This window comes from Lissotriton vulgaris, chromosome 9 (genome assembly GCF_964263255.1).
Source record: "Lissotriton vulgaris chromosome 9, aLisVul1.2, whole genome shotgun sequence".
NCBI classification, from domain to species: domain Eukaryota; kingdom Metazoa; phylum Chordata; class Amphibia; order Caudata; family Salamandridae; genus Lissotriton; species Lissotriton vulgaris.
Genome location: NC_141697.1, coordinates 242,655,570 through 242,676,338, shown reverse-complemented (window position 1 = coordinate 242,676,338; position 20,769 = coordinate 242,655,570). Strand labels below are relative to the sequence as shown.

Here is a 20,769-nt window from a genome sequence, read left to right as displayed (position 1 = left end):
GGGTGAGGGGTTGAGGGTGAGGGGGTGAGGGTGAGGGGGTGAGGGGTTGAGGGTGAGTGAGGGTGAGGGTGAGTGAGGGTGAGGGTGAGTGAGGGTGAGGGTGAGTGAGGGTGAGTGAGGGTGAGTGAGGGTGAGTGAGGGTGAGTGAGGGTGAGTGAGGGTGAGTGAGGGTGAGTGAGGGTGAGTGAGGGTGAGTGAGGGTGAGTGAGGGTGAGTGAGGGTGAGTGAGGGTGAGTGAGAGTGAGGGTGAGTGAGGGGTTGAGGGTTACACAAGGGAGCATTCGTATTATAGCTGCATTAGTACCTGCAGTCAAGGGAAGTGAAAGTTCCTTCCTCTGGGGCAATGAGCTAAAACAATCTAAGACAGGTGCAGAAGTTTCTATCAATTGCTAATGAGTAGATCTGGAGAACACTGAGAAAATACAGAATAGACAATCCCTGTTCCAAAAATTTGCTGAAGCTTGATAACTATACTCTGAAAAATCTCTATGCATCAATAACATTAACACAACACATTGAAGATTTTCTGGAACGGATGGACCTGGAGAGGTGTAATGAAAAGGGAAATCTGAACAATTTTAATTTGTACAACTAATTGTGTTCTAATACAGGAACAAAAAACAGCCAGTTAAAGGAAACAAAGTGTACTGCACCCGGCGGGAGAATATCATCCAGAGACAGACCTCCCCGAAGTAACAGGTCTGCGCTATGCGGTTTCAGCTACAACTGTAAAATGTGATCATTGCAAGGTTGTCCTAATTTTTTTCAATTCATGACCTACCAACAACATTAACTGCTTCTGCTCTACACCAGTTAAACAGACTACTAGATTGCAATCTCTTTGAAGGACTAACAAATACATTAATTACAATTCTCCAAAGCTTTTTTTTCGAAAATTAACCAAATTTCACTACTGCTGGGACTTTATTAAAATATATATTTACCAATGGAAAGTTACAAAACTCATGTACCATAACCATGATCACATATGAGCATTACTTAAAGTCTGTAAATGGGCAAGCATAAAAAAATAACGCATTCAAGAATTTGACAACTCTAGTCCCTCAGTCCACAGAGCAGTTGGATTTTCAGGAGAGATAACAAACCTGCAGATATCTTGTACACGGTTGTCTTTTAGAATTAGTTCAATATCTTTTCAATTTCTCTAGCTGACTAAATTCCTGTGACATTCCGAGTCCACCGAGTTTGTGTGTAACCGGATGGATTTCGGGTGACAGATCTTTTGGCAAAAACGCATGACCGGCGTGAAGCGAGGCCAGCTTGAATATCCACAGGGCTCTCGGGTGATGCGACACCTTTGGGAGGACCCTTCGATCCATTCAGCGGATCGCGCTGACAGACTTCACTGGCGATTGGTTTCATTTTAAAACTAGGTCCTGCTTTCGCATTTTTTAATGAGACGCTTCATCTTTCGTACAAAAACCTTATTGTCTTGTAGTGAAAGCCTATTTTGTCCATATATCACATGACGCATGCAGCCTGCATAGAACTCAAATCAATTATTTACAGAGGGAAGGCTCAGGCGCCATTTCCTTGGCAACGAAAGCCGAATGCTAAATACTTGCATTTTACTCGCCAAATACTACAGATTACTCATCTAAAGCACGCTTTCTCCTGCTTAAAAGGTCTGTAAATTCAAAACACTCTCTGCTCAGTGTAAGTAAGCTAATATTATCACTAGGATCCCTGGCATACCGGAGGCTTGGAAAAAGAGGGGACCCTTGTTTTTTTGTAGCGAGGCCAAGCCGCATTGCTTAGCAACAGCCCCAGAGGCCCGCTAGAATCCAGCCCTTGTTTTCAACCTTTTAGTTCTGCTCCGCAAATTGCATTTAATGCGGCCTAGCAGGGCGCTGGTCAGCGTTGGGGTCAACAAACCTCTCCCAGTAATAGCAATGAGGCTTTGTTACTAGAAGTCACAGCAGGAAGCCAGAGAAAGGAAACGCCGCATATGTAAACAAGCGCTGGCAAAGTTCCTTGCCGAAAACGTGCAGGCGAGGTGCGACACGGCAGGAAGACGGAAGGAAGAGAGGGGAGGGGGAGGAGAAATGCGACACGGCGGGAGGGGGCGGGCAGGGGAGGGGGCGGAGAGGGGAGAGGTGCGACACGGCAGGAAGACGGAAGGAAGAGAGGGGAGGGGGAGGAGAAATGCGACACGGCGGGAGGGGGCGGAGGGGTAAACAAAGACGGACGTGCACGCGCCCGTGACTTTTAAGGTCAATGCGCATGCGCATAAGCTTAATGCGCATGCGCATTGACCTTAAAAGTCACGGGCACTGCAAGGAATCGCCACGATTCCTTGCAGTGCAGATAAAGTGTGGATAACTCGCAATACTCTCGCCTTGCTCGATGCGCATGCGCATCGACAGGCGAGACCTAAAAACTGGGTGGACATTCAAGAGGCAGCGAAACAATACAACCAAAGAAAATATTGGTCTCTGATAGCCAAAATAACTGGAACAAAAAAGAAGTTATATGCTATACCAGTACCACCCCAGGAATGGGAAGTCTATTTAACTGACCTATATAAAGCGAACCCAACTAAGACTGGCAATAGTGCCTCTGAAATTAGTCTGGAGAGCATCCTAACACCAACAGAAAAAATTACAGCTCACTCTATTGAAACTCACATAAGAAATGCCAGGAACACTTCAGCGTCAGGTCCTGACTTGATACCGATTAAAGTTCTGCAGTCAAATCCTAAGGAATGGAGTCTGATGTTAACATCACTTTTTAATCTAATCTTCCGTACCAGGAGAATACCTAAATCATGGCAAGGAAGTACAATAATCCCTATCTATAAAAAAGGGAATCGAAATGTTGCTAGTAATTACCGCCAAATTGCACTAATGGACGCCACTGGTAAAATATTCGCAGCTGAGGTATTGGACAGATTAAAAGACTGGTGCTTCTCGAATGGAATAATACCTAAGTTTCAAGCTGGCTTTCGCCCCCATCATTCAGTAACAGATAATATCTCAATACTTCAGACTATTCTTGATAAATACATTGGGAGGAAATCACAACCAGTGTATGCTGCCTTCATAGATTATTCCACTGCGTTTGATCGCGTAGATAGACCAACGTTATGGAAAAAACTGAGAAGACTAGGGATTTCTGAAAATCTACTGCAAATTATAATTACATTACATACGAACACCTGGTCCCAGGTACAAATGGGAAGTGAAAAAGGTCTGACGAAACCAATTAATACTTCAAATGGTCTTAAACAAGGATGTCTTCTTGCACCAATTCTTTTTTCACTATATCTGAGCGATCTACCATCTCACCTACAAAAATGCTCAAGCCTGCCACCAAAGATTGCTCTTCAGAGCATACACGCGCTACTTTACGCAGACGATATAGTTTTGTTAGACCTTACTCCTTTTGGTCTCCAAAATTTACTGGATTCATTAAATGTTTACTCGAGGGAACATTTTCTAATCCCTAATTTAACTAAAACAAAAGTAGTGGCGTTTTCTGGTCGGAAGAAAAGCGCTAAATATCACTGGAACCTTGATGGGACAAGAGTAGAGGAAGTAGATGAATATACTTACCTCGGCAGGATTTTTACCAAGAACTTACAAAACCTCAAACATATAAACAATCTAAAGAAAAATCTGAAATCCATGCCGGGGCACTCTCTAGAATGTACACTGCCACAGGAAGTAGGCATTTTTCCTCTTTACTCAAGGTGTATAAAGTAAAAATACCCTCGGTCTTGTCCTATGCAACTGAACACCTACCTATAAAACAATGGTCTTTCATGGATATGACCGAAGGAAAGATCTTGAAAAGATTATTAAAGGTTTCCACATCAACATCTGTACAGGCCCTCAGATTGGAATTCACTCTGACAAGTTCAATAGCAAATATTATCCGATGGGCGTACAACATTCTGCACGCAAAGAAAGGAACATTGAGATCCCTGTTGAAGATTGAGATATTTGAAACAGATTCGCAACAACTCAACTTCACAAAAAACATGTTCGAAGCGTTTAAAACAGCGAACCTGACTGAAGATATTCTGTTAGCATGGACAAAACCCCAGTTAAAACTTTTTTTGAAGTGCTTTACTCCAAGACTAAGCTATGATTTAGACCTTATGCATTGTAGTAAGCTATCTACATATAAAACTTACATAGAGTCTTTGGAATATAAGCAATTACGTCCATACCTGGGGCTTTGCCTTACACATGGAGCAAGAAGGTCCATAACTATGTTGCGCTTAGGCATTCTCCCAGTCTCCACTGTTACATCTAAATGGTCATTAGAAGACTCCCCCATCTGTAAACTCTGTTTTGGTGGTGATCAAGATATTGTGCATATTTTATTTGTTTGTCCACACGAAAGTGTAGTTAAAGCACGTGCTAGATATCTTAAGCCGATATACCAGAAATGCAATATTACTACAGTAAGCAGTTTACTAGCATTATGTAAACAACCAACTGACGAATGGGTTTGCTATAATTTTTATAAATTTTTAAAATCCTTTTTAAAATTATATTGATTATGCTTATGTTCTGTAATTGTTTTTAAATTTGTGGTCCTCAGTTGAGTACCAAAGCAAATAAAAACTTTTTGACTTTGACTTTGACTTTGACTCACCTTTTACTCTTGGGACTTACCCTGGCCAAGCGAGACATCGCCAGGGTTTGGAAGGCGCCCAGCGCCCCGCCGCCGGCTGCCTGGAGGAACGGCATGGACTTCTGCATGGGATTGGAGCAGCCTGTGTTTTTGGCCAGAGGGTGCCCACGCAAACACTTTAAAATTTGGAAGAGGTGGGCAGATTACCGAGGGCTGGACTTGGATCCTCCGCCCAAGAGGGATGCCCTCCCAATGTTTTGATAACTGGAACAATGGTCAACTTGAGAAGTGTCCTACCGAACTTGGCATGCTTTGCATAGATTCTTCCTTTATATGTGCATTGGCAGCGGTGCACTTGGGGGGGGGGGGGGGCAGGGGGGGTGTTAGTGTTTTAGTACAAGTCTGCTGCAATTATTATTGTTTCCCATTGTTGCTGACGACTCCGGGTCTCGGAGCTCTGCATAATATTTACTTACAGACAAAGAAAATCAGTTTTAAAAAAAACAAACAATGGACAGCCTCCACTTTCACTATTATGAGTGTGGACACACAAAGTTCATCTCCTTCATTGGTGCATTTAGAACACCTTCAACAGACCATCTGTTATATCAATTCCCCTGCACATTACACTTCCCCGAATTCACTTAGTTTTCTACTTTTTGGGAACGTTGAGCAACTGCAGAACTGCGTGGGTGCTTAGTGCCCCTGGAGTCTAGAACTGCAGACATCCAACAGAATGATAAAGTGTGTTCTTAGAGTCCAATACACAAACCCAGTTTTGGTCTGTTCTGCATAGTAATAATTTAGTCATACATACGTGTGTCCTTTTTGACAAAGTGAAAGGGGTGGAGCGAAGCGGAGGAGGGTCATAAATAGGACATATAAGGACAGGTATGAAAGCTGTGGCAAAGTCCCTCGTCTAGATGAAAATAAATATCCCCTGTGGTTATGGAGGGTCTGCTCCCAAAGAAGCTGCATAGCAAGTGTGGTTGGTTAGGGGATTCTGCCGATGTGTCAGGTATTTTAAGTCCCTTATAACCTAGTGTAAGGATTTCTGCATAGTGGTTTGTGCCCCCGAACCACCCACCCACCATCAGCAAACAGAGGTGCAAACCACCTACCATCATCGAAAAAAGGTGGCAGAATGTACTTAGGGGCCGTAGGGGAAGCAGAGTAATTGGGGCCTTTTACCACTGATGTCATGCAGCCTTACCAAACATGGCAATGAAAACTGGGCATCAAGTGCACCCTTTCGGCATTTGACTCTCAGGGTAGAAAGGGTGAGCAGTCAATGGTTTCCCAGGGAGTAAGTGTGGAAAGTGGTGGTGGGAAGGTTTGAGACTCAGAATGCAAAGCATTTATGCAAGAGAGAATAGACGCTGTCCATCCCATACCAAAGTGCAAAACTACACAAAGTACGTTCAAATAGAGACATGGTTCCAATTTGGATGCTATGGGATTATAATCACAGAGAATATGATAAAGTGAGATTATGGCATCTGAGCCCCGTTGGTTAGTTCAGTTGTGTCCTACTCTTAAAAAGTATCTCTCTCAAAAAAATCAATAACATTTGATGATTAAAACATAAATTATGGGGGGCGTGGCCAAGATGGCGGGGTGAGCGGACGCTTCCTCCCGCAGCTCCTCCAGCCCGACTAGGCTCGAGCCCTTTTCTTGCGCTTCTCTCCCCCCGCTGATGCTCAGCGTGTGAGAGGAATGTGGCGGAGCGCCTGGCGCGCACGTTGATGTCACTTTGGCCACAATCGCCCCGGCGAAAGCACCTCAAAAGATCGATTGAAGAGCGAGGGGCGACGGAGAGCCAGGGAGGCGGAGCGAATCGGAGTGCTGTCCAGGCGCCTCGGCTGGGCCTGGTGCTGAAAGTTGACGATCCGGTGGGAGTCCGTCCCGGCACTCGACGGAGGTCGAAGGAGGCCCACAGACTGAGGACCGGCTACACGGAGGACTTTGGGCGTGTGCTTTGGTGCCCGGACCCGAGTCGGTGGCGACCCGCACCGCGAGGGCCACGGTCCCGCGAGCAAAGTACGGCTGGATTGAAGCCGGGGTCAGATCATTTGGCCCCTCTGCGCAACAGTGTGTACCGGCTATGGAACTTCTCAGATTGACTGGCTTCTGCGGGGCCCCGGCGTTGCCGCCGGGCTCGGCCGCTCTGCCTGGCCCCACCCGGCCGCCATTTTGTCCCCAAGGGATCGGTGTCGCTGGCCTTCTCCGGAGTCCTTTGCTGGCGAGAGTCTGTGCCCTCTGCTTCTGCCGGGCTAACTCTCTGTGGAACGTACTGACGGGGGGCCCCCCAATTCGGTTCCCAATTACCGTCTCGACTGGGCGCCCACGGCTGGTAGTGCCCGGACTGACCCGCCATTTTGTCGCCTGTGACGCAGCACCTTGGCTCTGCAAGGAGCTCCCCACATAGAGTGCTTCCCAGCGGCTGGACATTCCTGAGGCGGCTGGGCCTGTGCCCACTCATCGATTACAGCGCCTGCGATGACTGGAAGAGGCGGTTCGAGGAAGGGGGACCGCACCCTGCCGGATATGCTTGGCAGGGCCCAGCAGCTGCGGGACAGAACACAGCCGTCGCCGGGGTCTTCTCGGGCCTCGGCGGACGCGACTGGGGGAGAGCCCCCGGTCACAAGGTCCTTTATGGAAGAACTGTTTAGCTCCCTCAAAGAGGACTTCCAGACGCTGAAGCGGGAAGTGGCCAGTGAGGTCCGTGAAGTACGCAGGGAAGTGGAGGGCCTCGGTGAGCGAGTTGAGACGGTGGAGACGGCGGCCCAGCGCCGGGACGACGAGATAGTCCATCTACAACAAGACGTCCTCCGCCTCCGGGAGCAGTGTGTCGAGCTCCAGGCCCACTCCGAGGACCTTGAGAACAGGTCACGGAGGAATAACATCAGAGTGCGTGGTGTGCCATCCGCGGACGAGGGGGCCGACTTGGTGGGCTCTCTGCAAGACCTGTTTCGAGAGATCCTGGGGGAAGCTGCGGACTTCCCTATTCGCATTGATAGAGCACACAGGGTTGGCCGACAGCGCCAGTCATCGGCGCCTCCACCGGACATTTTAGCTTTCCTGCCCGACTACCCGCTGAAGGAGCGCATCATGTCTGAGGCCCGTAGGAAACAGCCCCTAACTTTCCGGGAGCGGCCTGTCGTGCTTTATCAGGACCTGTCCGCCATCACGCTGCAGAAACGCAGGTCCTTCAGGATTGCCACCGCCTTTCTGCGCGAACACGAGACGCCGTACTCCTGGGGGCATCCCTTCCACCTGATCTTCCAATGGAGTGTTGCACCAACTACGCTCCTTGCAGGACATTTGTGGGGTCCTGGGGCTTACGGCTGCGGAGGAGGAAGGAGCCACACCGTCATGGAGGCGATCGGAGAGACGGAGCCGGCGCAGGTCGGCGAGGAGACAATCTGCGGCTAGCGCTGGGCGTCCTGATTCCCCTACTATCAGGGCGGACATGGCCGACGCTTTGAGGGCGGCAGCAAGGGACTTGGCCGATTCCAATGGCGTGGCCATGACGGCCTAAACTCACTCCGGGGGGAGATGCTCTTAGCTTCCTCGATGCTAGGTTTGGGGCTGGGGGGGGGGGGGGGGGGTCGGGGGGGAGCGGATGGAGGTGAGTGGCTGAACGTCCACTTTTCTATTTTCTGCGGACTTGCCAGTTTTGGGGCTTGACTGAGACAATGGGGTGTTTAAGTTGGCATTTGGCTAGTTGCCGTGGGTGTGTTTTGGGTGGGTATAGGGGTTGTTTTAGAGTTGGGGAAGTCCCGTCCGGTGTTGTCCATGCCCACGCTTGGCCTACTTTGGCTTATCCTGCGCAGCCGCCCCGCGCGCCCCACCCGCTGGTTCCCTGCCCGCAACATAGCGTTCCTGATCCCTGGGAGGCATGTCGTCCCTGAAGGTGGTGACCCTTAATGTTAAGGGACTGAATAATCCGGTGAAGCGCAGGGCGATTTTGTCTTTGCTTGAGGGGACGCAGGCTGACATCTGCCTTTTACAGGAGACCCACTTATTGTCCCGGGATTGCCATAGGTTGCGCTCTGCTAAGTTCCCCACCCAGTTCTTCTCCTCTGCAGCGACCAAGACCGCGGGGGTGGCCATTCTCATAGCGAGCTCCTTTCGGGGGGAGGTATTGTATAAGTATGCTGAGCAGAAGGGAGGTTCCTTGCATATCGCTTGTGCTTGGGGGGGCACAGCATTCATGGTTGGCTCCGTCTATAGCCCAAATGACCACCAGGAACGCTTCTTGGACTCCGTACTGGTGGACATCACTGCCTCTCCCGACCGACATGTCATCTTGGGGGGAGACCTTAATATTGTCTTTGATTCCGTGATGGATAGGTCGGCGCAGCGCTCTCCACAGACGGGAGAATTGTCCCAGGCTGTGAAGGCCCGGATTGCAGAAATGGACTTACAAGACCTCTGGCGCTCTATGCATCCCACAGATAGTGACTACTCTTACTTTTCGCACGCACACCGAACCTACTCGCGGTTGGACTACCTCCTGGTTAGTGGTCCGATGCGCGCGGCCGCTACGGCGGCGGACATTGGGGTCCTGACCCTGTCTGACCATGCACCAGTCGCTGGCGCGTTCATGTGGCCTGCGGCCTCTCCCTCTCGGGGGGTGTGGCGCCTTAGAGACACCCTCTTGCACAAAAAGTTGGTAGTGAAACGCATTGAGGAGGTCATACGGGATTATCAGACTCACAATAGCAACACTGACACCTCCCAAGCGACACAGTGGGCACCATTGAAGGCAGTCCTCCGGGGGGAATTTATCTCCATCTCCTCGGCCGAAAATAAAGAGCGGCAGCGGAAAAGGGATGAACTGACTGTTCAGGTTCGGGAGCTTGAGCAGGTCCACCGCCGTACGGGGGCTCCGAGGGTGTGGAGGCAACTGAAGGCCGCAAGGAAGCTCCTGTCGGCGTTGGATCTTGATAGAGCGGAATATGCCGCCTTGCGCTTGAAACATGCCTACTACACAGGGGGGGGGGACAGATGTGGCAAGCTCCTGGCACATCGGCTCCGGGTCGCGCAACAGCGTAGCGTGGTGTAGGAGCTTGTGGGTACGGACGGGGTGGTAGTTTCCGGGGACGCAGAGGTGGCGGAAACTTTCTGCAGCTTCTATGAGGCGTTGTATGCTGAGGAGCCCTCCTCGACGTGGGACGCCGAAGACTATTTGGAGTCAATGGCCCTTCCGGTGCTGGATCCCGCTCAGGCGGAATATCTCGAGCGGGACATTCATGTTGAGGAGGTGATCTCCGCTATAGCTCGGCTGAAGCATGGTAAGGCCCCGGGCCCAGACGGGTACACGTCCCTGTTTTATAAGACCTTTTGCCCGGTTGTGGCCCCTGTCTTAGCTCGACTATTTAATTCCTTCTCCGACCCGGGAGCCATCTCACCGGATCTCCTAAATGCGACGGTCTCGGTGATCCCGAAACCAGGGAAGTGCCGGGCCTTGTGCGGTTCGTATAGACCCATTTCGCTCTTAAATGTCGACCTCAAGCTATATACGGGGATTCTAGCGTCCAGGCTGACCCTGCACCTCCCCGGTCTGGTGGAGGCGGACCAGGCTGGCTTCGTACCCGGCAGACAGACGGTTGACAATACCAAGCGAGTGGTGCATGTTCTGGAGAAGGCCTCGCGGATTCCGGGGGAGCGGATGCTGCTGTCAGTTGATGCAGAGAAGGCCTTCGACAGGGTTCATTGGCCGTATCTCGAACTGGTTCTCAGGAAACTGGGAATCAGTGATAAATTCCGCACTATGGTATTCAACTGTTATAAACATCCTTCAGCGTCGATGCGAGTCAATGGGTGCAGCTCCCGGGGCTTTGCCATCGAACGCGGCACGAGGCAGGGCTGCCCCCTTTCGCCGCTTCTGTTTGCCCTCTACATGGAGCCGTTTGCCCAAAGTATCCGCAACAACCCGGATGCTATTGGGGTTAAGATGGGCCAGTATGTCCATACGGTTAGCCTCTATGCGGACGATGTCCTGCTGACCCTGGACGACCCTAGGAGGTTGTTACCCGCTTGCATCCTGGAGTTGGACGCCTTTGCACATGTTGCCGGCTTCAAAATGAACATGAGCAAGTCGGTGGCGTTAGATGTGTCTCTGGCTGCGGATACCAGGAGGGACCTTCAGCGACTCTTCCCCATGCAGTGGTCCTCGTCCACGGTGCCATACTTAGGGATTTTGCTGGCGCCCACATTACCAGAGATGGTTGTGGCCAATTACACTTCTCTCAGTAGGAAGATCAGGGAGGAGCTGGGCCGCTGGAGTAAGGGCCTGCTGTCCTGGCTGGGACGAATCGCGGCGGTCAAGATGACGGTGCTGCCCCAGATATTGTATCTTTTCCGTGCCCTGCCTCTCCAGCCCCCGGTGGGCTGGATTCGACAGGCGCAGGCCGACATCTCCCGCTTTGTCTGGCAAGGCCGCAAACCGCGGATGAAGAGGGTCCTCTCCACGCTTGCCCCGGAGGCAGGGGGTCTTGGTATCCTAGACCTCCGTAAGTACTTTCAGGCGGCGCAGCTACGATACCTGGTAGAGTGGAGCAGGTGGGAGTCCGACAAACACTGGCTTTTTCAAGACCAGGCGGTGGCGGGCCGCACCTTACAGGAGGTTCCATTCTTGCGCCGCGCGCATCGCCCCCCTAACCTTTACGCTTCTTTTGTTACGCGGGTCCCCCTGAGGGTGTGGGATGCAGTTTGCGAGGTTCGGGGCATTACCACCTTCCCTTCGCCGTTCACACCCATAGTGGGTAACCCGGACTTCTCACCGGGGATGGAGCCAGGAGCTTTCTCCCATTGGACGACCGCGGGCTGCAGAGTGCTCTTCCAGGTCTATGGACCGGAAGGCGTGATTCCTTTTCAACAACTTCGGCAGGAATTCGGCCTGACGGAGTTGGATAGATTGCGCTATATGCAGGTTCGGCATTGGGCCCTCCAACCCCAGGTGCGGGACACCGCTGCTCGTCAAATTACACCGTATGAGCGGTGGCTGGTGACCCGGACCTCCGACGCCAAGTTGATTACGGATTTGTACCAGTATCTACAACCCCGCCGTTTCACTATTATAACCCGGGGAGGGAGCGCTGGCACAGGGAATTGGGCAGGACACTCAGCCACAAGGAATGAGACAAGATTGCATATCGGGCGCGGCACTCTGCGTATCATACGGGCCTCACGGAGACCTTCACCAAGGTGTCCACATACTGGTACTATACCCCGGAGAGGCTTTATGAAATGCACAAACACACTGACAAGGGGTGCTGGCGGGGATGCGGGCAGGTGGGTACCCTTTCACACATTCTTTGGGACTGCCCCGTGCTAACCGCCTATTGGAAAGAGGTCTTGGACGAGGTGGACAAGCACTTTGAGATCGAGCTGCCGCGCCTTCCGGCGTATGTCTTGCTGGGCCTTCCCAATGACCTAATGTACCCATTGAAGTCCCGCAGGGGTAGGCAGATCGCAATTGCGCTGGGGTCTGCGGTTCAGAATATCCTTATCCACTGGCGCACCGCCGCTGTCCCCTCCATCACGGGTTGGTTGCATAGGCTCTGGCATGTGTTGGGAATGGAGAAGCTGTCGCTCACGGTGGCGGGGGAGGTAGATCAATTTGAGGAGCTGTGGCAACCCTTCCTTGCGATGCTGTCCTCCGAATTCTTGGAGCTCACCTGCCCGAGGTACCTTAGACTTCTTCGGCTGACACCACCGGTGACCCCGGCGGAATAGAATGAATGGGAGGCGGGTTCCTGGGGGGGGGGTGGTGGGGTGCGGGTTTGTGGGGCGGTTCATACTAGTAAGGGGCCATTGGACGGGGGAGTTGGGGGGGAGTTGGGGAACTGTTTCTTTCTTCTATTGGGGGGGAGGGGACGGGGGGATTGGGTTCTGCTTTGTTGGGTTGCTACTGGCTTCCACTGCTCAGATTTGGGGTGTTGAATATGCGCACAGGGGCCACCTAGGTTACATTTTGCCTCTCCATTTATCAATGTTTTTCCTCTGGACCAACAAACTGTTCTACATCAACGCTCCTGATTTTCGCCTCTCTTCTTTTATTGCACTGTATGTAACCCTAACCTCCTATTCCCTTCCCCCATGTTCTTTTGTCTTAATAAAAATGCTTTAAACATAAAAAATTAATTATTTCGGAGCTTCAATGTGTGAGGCACAGTCCATGTTAGAGTTCACTTTCTTGGTTTACCTGAAATACTGGGCGCTATAGAATCATAAGCGCGAGACATTCAGATAGCAGCGCGAGAGTACCTCCGCTTCCTCCCCCCCCACCCCGTTGGTGGAGGATTGCGGCAACTCTAGCAAATCAGCAACTCTGGCCCAGGTGGGTCCACGACCCTAACAATAAGGACATTCTCCTGCACCCCTAGTCCTGCAATTACTTTTCATTACAAACCACCGTTGGTAGAAGCAGGTACTGCAACTGCACTGCGAGTTTCCGGTAAAGACCACACAACTCAAACTACTCCTCTACTGGCAGGTAGTGGCTGTCATGCACACGAGCCCTGGATCTCAGCAATTCTCTGCTGAGCACTTCCTGAATAGGTCATGAATATAAGTGGAACCAAGCAGGATAGTTTGGGTCCCACTCAGTCATTTTGCGGACATAATGTTTTTCCAATTCAAATGCACCCCTTCTTCTGAACAGGCTACAGAGTCTTTGTTGAAGGTGAATGCTGTCACAGCAGGTAGTTACTCTGTCTCTAAACTAGAGCACCCAAACATAAGCACAATGAGGTGTGAAGACTTCGCACCTGGCTGTCAGCAGCCTTCTGGAGTAGCACTGAGGAGAGACAAAGAGCGTGGCTCTGCCTAAAAGATTCCTCCCACACAACATGATCCCCCCCCTCCCTCACATCTCTTCTTACCTACACACATTATCAGTCAAATTGCAGTGCTCAGGAAGTGATTATCAGCAGATCCTTGCATTAAAAAAAAATAAGGTCACTGTTGCCTTTCTGAAGCAATTATTGCATATTTGCATAGGGCAGACCTTCCAATGAACCCTTATCTGGCGCTACACTGTCCTACCAAATGTCATACACCATAAGTTAAACACAACTGTGTATTTTCTCCACATAACACACCAATGAATCAGCGGAGAAAAAAACAAAAGCGGATACTGTGTTCTCTTTGTTAATATCTAATGCACTGCAGCTCTGCAGATGATGGGGTTGTTTCAGGATCACTCACTCTCACTCCTGACCCTGAACAGATTGTGCTCATCTGACCCGACACACTCGGGTGCCTGTGCTGCTCACATCTACGTGCGCTTCTCCTGGGCCATTTCGCGTAGACACAGCGCAGGAATAAAACTAGGAAAACACCTAGATGGTCATGATGCTGTGTTGTCTTCCACATCAGAGCAGTATCACCAGTCTGGAGCTCAGCAGCCATTACGAGGCTCACCAGCTAGAGCTCTTGCTGCATTTATAATGCGTCACGTCACGACTCTACAACTTTGCTTGCCGCTCACCACTGGCACAAGAATAGGTTAGCACTGGTGTTTTGCATAGGTGCACCAAAAGATAATACTTATGACTCTTCAAGGCCTGGCTCCTTTCTCAAGGTGCACGAGTACACAGGTAGATCTACCCAAGGAAAGTTGAGAGAATTTCTGACGGGCAAGTCAGGGAGGAATGATTGTATTTTCACAGTGTGCATTGGCCTACTACATCCACTTCACACAACTGTGTTTGCACCCATGGTCAGTCCACAGGCTCAAATCCTGGCAGCTCTACTCAGCCTTTCTTCCACTTGAAGTACATAAAATGGAGTGCCATTAAGTTGGGTTGAAAACACCTGTTCAGTGACAAGAAACCACTTGGAGTGAAATTGGATTTTACAGGTACACGAGAAGAATGAATGTTGAAGCACAATGTATATACAATCTGGCATAACATATGAAATACAGTTAACCACCGTATGACATCTGTGCTACATTGCCTAACGTGAGTGGACCTGAATTGGAACTGGAAAGTCAACTCAGACCAGTAGTTGAAGGTAAACATAATACATCTTTGTAGCCATGGTCTCTAATATTTAAGGTATAAAAAGCTTTACTTAAAAGAAGAAAACTATCTGTGAAGGGGAGATAGTCTCTTTTGAATCAGACAACGTCTGGCAGAAGATTAACACAATATCAGGTTCTTGAATGGGAAGTCACATAAGGGTGTAACAGAACTTGAGGCTGTATTCTATGAGATGCATATTTGGGTTATCTGCTGCTTGTGGGATGATACGCTTTCCACTCATCACCTACAAGGCACACCAAAGACATGGAAATGTCACAAATAGGCACTACAGGTAGGCAAACTACCAAATTCAAAAGGAGAGACAAGCTTGGGCTTGGCCATAAGAGCCAAAGCACAAGCCAAGCTATCAAAGGACGGGTCATTCCAATCACGCAACAAAATTTAATATGTTAAAGAAACAGACCTCCGGTTACTGTAGTGAATATTGATTTTAAACGGCGTATAGGTTATGAGGTAACCACTGACAAAATTATACCAACTCCAGCTCGTAAACTGTACCTGCAGTTTAGATATGGCACCCTCTCGGCTGAAGCCTTTAGTACCAAAATGGCATGATGAAAGGGAGGGAGACGACCAGTGCCCAACATGCACCTGGGGACATTGAAACGCTGGAACAGATATTGTTTTTCTGCCCTCAGTACAGTAGGCTTTGGGCCAAGTGGAGTGTGCCCCTCTGCAAGAACCTAGGCACCAGAAGTCACTTAGTTGCCTTTAGAATTCTGAGAACAAGTAGAAGTAGAATCCATGTATTTGGTGTGGCAACATTTCTTATGGCCTTCTGGATCAAGCACACCAAGTGCCAATGGAATGATGTGGACGTGGGGTCGTTGCGACTCCATTCTGTGTATGAAATCTATTGATGGGGACATTGACTTTGTATTTGTGAACCCAAAGCCAACTTGGACCTATTGCTTTTATACGTCATGTGAAGATCGTTTTAGTAATTCATTAATTCATAGATTGCTGCATTTTGTCTGTAGGAAGAGTTGCTTCTATTTTATCTATAATATTCATGTTTTAATCCATTGATATGTTTTAGCTTCTGTATTTCTACCTGTAAACAGTCGGTTAAATTTTTTTCTGAGCTTTGATGATCTTTGTGACTGAATTAAAGTATTGTTATTCGTATCAAGAATTTTAAAATTTGGCGTTACTATACATAAATTTGAAAAGAATGCCTGAATGACTTTCCTTCGAGGGAGCCAAGAGACATGTACATTTTTGGTGTGCACAGTATAAAGTGGTAAAACTAATTATATGTGTAAGACTATTAAACTCTTAAGCTATAACGTTTTTTTTTTAACAGAGTTGCTTGACCCATGACTGATTTACCCGATCACTGCTCTCAACTTTTGCAGATCAAGACAAAGAGGCGCAATATCCGATCATAATGGTGTTTAAAAAATAAATTTTAGGTAGTGTGAAAGCATTGATTTTAGCTCCATCTGCTATTCAGCACGAAGTTACCTCCTTGTGCCTAGTTTCACAAGAAAGGATACTGCTTTGTGCCTTGCTGTCTTTAGACCGCTAAGGGCATGATTTAGAATGTGGCGGACAAGTTCTCTGTCAGAAACGCTGCGGATATTCCATCCATCTTGTTACAAGTTCAAAAAATGTAATGCACTTGTATATTATGTGTAGAGGTGAGAGGTGAGAGGTGGGAGGTGGGTAGAGAGTAGAGGGTAGAGATAGAGGTAGAGTTCGAGGTAGACTCGAATTGGAATAGTAAATTATACTATTCCAACATCCAGCACCCCCTCCGCAAGTTGTTGTTCCAACTTGTGGGGTAATGGTGTGCGTTGTTACAACTCGGTCGTTGTTATCACCGCGTTGTAATTGCATGCGGAGTGACAGCATGCTGTTGCTTAAGGAGGACTCGCACACCCCTCAACCAACAGCCCAACTTCTCACACTAACACTAAAGAACACAAACGGTTACTTACTTGGCAGGTCACTGCTAATGTGTGACACAACTGTGTCTTTCCTGTGCGGAACTCCCCAAACATCTCAGTGATGGATCCAGTTTCAATTCCGCCTGAGAGAAGACAGAAAACATAAACAATTAAAATAGTGTTTTTGTTCAAAATCACTGTCTTAAATAAAGGCAACCCTCGAGAGATCCTTCCCCAAGTAATAGTGTGGAAAATAAAAGCCACGCTTCACTAGTATCTATGCAGGTATTAAATGGCACACCACAACTTTAATTCTCTTTACTACATTTTAAAAGTTTCTGAATATACAATCAGACCCTCTATGAAAATGCATCTAATAATACAGGAGTGTAAAACACACACACACCCCACCCCCTTTACTGGCGGTCACCGGGTTACAGTTACGATGTAGTTTCTATAGGAAGAGAATTTTTTGTTTTGCCAATAACATTGGTGCCGTTTGACGAATCTTCACAACATTTTCAAAACTCATTTGCCCCTCACGTCAGCTGCTATGTTGAACATTTTGGGGTGGTTCGTCAATCGGAGGCAGAGAAAAAGGAGGGTGACTGTTCTCAAATTTTTTTCTACATTTTAATTTCCATAGGAAACTTTAGACACAGCTACAGCCCGAACTGCTGACCGGAATTTCACAAAATTTGGCAGAAAGGTATTCTTTGGTCCAGAGAGCACCCTTTTTAGGTATCGCCTAGCTTTGCAGCGATTTATTTTTAACAAGGACTTTCAGAAGAGGGCTTCAATACCTGCCCCTCATTTCCATTGGCTGGCATCACTGTTTATGCTAAACGGTGGCCTGCCATTGGAAATAAGGATTTTTGGTTCACACCCTTTCGCCTCCGATCTGGACTTGGTCGCCTGCTTTGCTGCTGTCGCAAAGCACTTTCTTATCTTATGGGGCCATGTGTTCCTTATTAGAAACACATGGCCACATAAAGACAAGAGATCGAGGCTGGTTTAGGATTTGTGCCCTGCCTGGTCTTCACAAGCGGAGAGCCGCATAGGTTGGTTGGTTGAAAGGTTGGCCATTTTACTCCCTCTTACATATCTCCTTCCTGTCGCCCCAGCCTCCTTTCTCTCCTGTTCTGTAAGTAATTTAGTGCAGTGTGTGCTCGTGGGTAGGTTGCACTGCGGCATTCTTCACTGCACTGACACCTTCGGCTCGGGTGACTGGCCGTGTGACCACAAATCACACATTCCTTTCTCTGGACGAGGAAGCGTCGGTGATGACCCCCCTCCCTCCTGCCCCCCGCGGAATTTAGTAATGCTGAAAATGTGAAGGTTATTTGGTAGTTCACGGGGCTCCAATAATCACCACCCCGCCTTATCGTTCAAAGTTTGCAGTGGCTGAGCAGAGCGCCTTGTTCGTTATATTAGACCTTTAGGCATTTCAAGTGCGTATGTTTATTTCTTATCCCGAAGGAGCAAGACCTGTGCTCTCTTCAAACCGAGAAATTCAAATTATGGGGGTGTTTCTTACAAGCTTCATTGCTCTCTGGCAGGACGAGCACTGTGTATTTATTCTGTTTTGTTTCTGAAACAAACCTATTTTTACCAAGTAATTTTAATTTAGTGCGCTTGTGTGTATGTCCCAGCAATTCATGTGCATATAGAAAAGTTTACAAATGTCCTCTTTGTATTTTTACTGTTCATGGCTATTACTTTAACAGTGCATTTTTTTCTTCGTGGCTATTTACAGTGGATTTCTTTTTAGAAGTTCTTCGTTCAAACGTTTTTATTCTTCTAGTGAAAAAACTCAGATCTGAAGAGGGCACAGGTTATTTAAGTGACAAATACAAGCACTACAATATGCAGAATAAGAAAGAAAATGCCTCAAAACCCCTTTTGAAGAAACTATTAGTAGATATATGAACCAATAAATGGATTGTATCGCCTGCACGTTCCACTAAGGCCCATAGGATGGCTGCCTAAATCTGCCTATTCTGTTTCTCGAATAGGGGGGAGGGGGGGGGGGGGGGGGGGAGATCACTGGAGAAACCGTGGGTCAGCAAAATAACCCAGGAATACAGAAACGGTCGCTTCCTGCGGTGCCATGACATTTCAAACGTGATAGCCTGAAGAGAAAAAACTGAAATATCTCGGCGTCGACTCAGCATCCTGTGAATCTGGGCAAATCACCTAATCTCCCAGTGCCTACAAAAAATGTATGCGTCCTTCAGTAATGTAACGGGTGTAAAGCGCTCCAATGCCTTCGGACCGAGTTTGCGCTATATAAACAAGCATTTGCAATGCAATAGGTCGCGCATTAGGAAATTTTGAGCTATTGGTATTGTAAATGGCAATTTTTTTCATTTCTGTGTTGGTTTTGAAAATTGCTAAATTAATAGCTTTGTCATTTACAATGCCAATAGTTATAACTTTCGCAAATGTGACACCTATAGCATTTGTAATGCAATATGTGTTGTATTTACGTGACTTCTATGTATTGCTATTACCAATAACAATGGCTTTTAATTTTGTCAAATAATTAATACTTAAATAAAAGTTATTGTAATAATAGCAATAGCTTAAACTTTTGTAAATAACTTACGTGAAGATGGTGTTCATTGTATTTTATTGTGACGAAAATCCAAGAACAGAAGGGAAATATTAACTTTGTGACATTTGTAATAAAGCTTGAAATATTGAGAGAACATATTTGAACCAGTTGTTGTTGAATGGTTGCACAGATTGATGCTGTGATAGCGACGAGTGATGTTGTGGTGGCGACGAGTGATGCTGTGGCATTCAGTGATGCTGTGGTAGCGCAGTGATGTTGTGGTGCTCTTGAGTGATGCTGTGGTAGTGCTGTGGTGGAGTGGTGCTGTGGTGGTGCTGAGTGGTGCTGTGGTGGTGCTAGCGCTGAGTGATAATGTGGTGGTGCTAGCGCTGAGTGATAATGTGGTGGTGCTAGCGCGGAGTGATAATGTGGTGGTGCCGAGTGATAATGTGGTGGTGCTAGCGCTGAGTGATAATGTGGTGGTGCTAGCGCTGAGTGATAATGTGGTGGTGCCGAGTGATAATGTGGTGGTGCCGAGTGATAATGTGGTGGTGCCGAGTGATAATGTGGTGGTGCCGAGTGATAATGTGGTGGTGCCGAGTGATAATGTGGTGGTGCCGAGTGATAATGTGGTGGTGCCGAGTGATAATGTGGTGGTGCCGAGTGATAATGTGGTGGTGCCGAGTGATAATGTGGTGGTGCCGAGTGATAATGTGGTGGTGCCGAGTGATAATGTGGTGGTGCCGAGTGATAATGTGGTGGTGCTGAGTGATAATGTGGTGGTGCCGAGTGATAATGTGGTGGTGCCGAGTGGTGCTGTGGTGGTGCTGAGTGGTGCTGTGGTGGTGCTGAGTGGTGGTGCTGTGTGGTGCTGTGGTGGTGCTGTGTGGTGGTGCTGTGTGGTGCTGAGGTGGTGCAGCCGAGTGGTGCAGAGTGGTGCTGCCGAGTGGTGCAGAGTGGTGCTGTGGTGGTGCAGAGTGGTGCTGTGGTGGTGCAGAGTGGTGCTGCAGAGTGGTGCTGTGGTGGTGCAGAGTGGTGCTGTGGTGGTGCAGAGTGGTGCTGTGGTGGTGCAGAGTGGTGCTGTGGTGGTGCTGTGGTGGTGCAGAGTGGTGCTGTGGTGGTGCAGAGTGGTGCTGTGGTGGTGCAGAGTGGTGCTGTGGTGGTGCAGAGTGGTGCTGTGGTGGTGCAGAGTGGTGCTGTGGTGGTGCCGAGTGGTGCTGTGGTGGTGCTGTGGTGGTGCCGAGTGGTGCTGTGGTGGTGCCGAGTGATAATGTGGTGGTGCCGAGTGATAATGTGGTGGTGCCGAGTGATAATGTGGTGGTGCCGAGTGATAATGTGGTGGTGCCGAGTGATAATGTGGTGGTGCCGAGTGATAATGTGGTGGTGCCGAGTGATAATGTGGTGGTGCCGAGTGATAATGTGGTGGTGCCGAGTGATAATGTGGTGGTGCCGAGTGATAATGTGGTGGTGCCGAGTGATAATGTGGTGGTGCCGAGTGATAATGTGGTGGTGCCGAGTGATAATGTGGTGGTGCCGAGTGATAATGTGGTGGTGCCGAGTGATAATGTGGTGGTGCCGAGTGATGATGTGGTGGTGCCGAGTGATGATGTGGTGTTGCCGAGTGATGATGTGGTGTTGCCGAGTGATGATGTGG

The 20,769-nt window shown here is 48.8% G+C and overlaps 1 protein-coding gene across 1 annotated transcript in view; it reads right to left on the bottom strand.

The window, feature by feature from the left end:
- Positions 1 to 20,769, bottom strand: part of RAD51 (RAD51 recombinase) — a 276,922-nt gene that overhangs the window by 164,943 nt on the left and 91,210 nt on the right. The window contains exon 5 of the mRNA XM_086937421.1: positions 16,610 to 16,701. Within this exon, the coding sequence (XP_086793547.1) occupies positions 16,610 to 16,701 (92 nt within the window). The remainder of the gene's footprint in view (positions 1 to 16,609; positions 16,702 to 20,769) is intronic.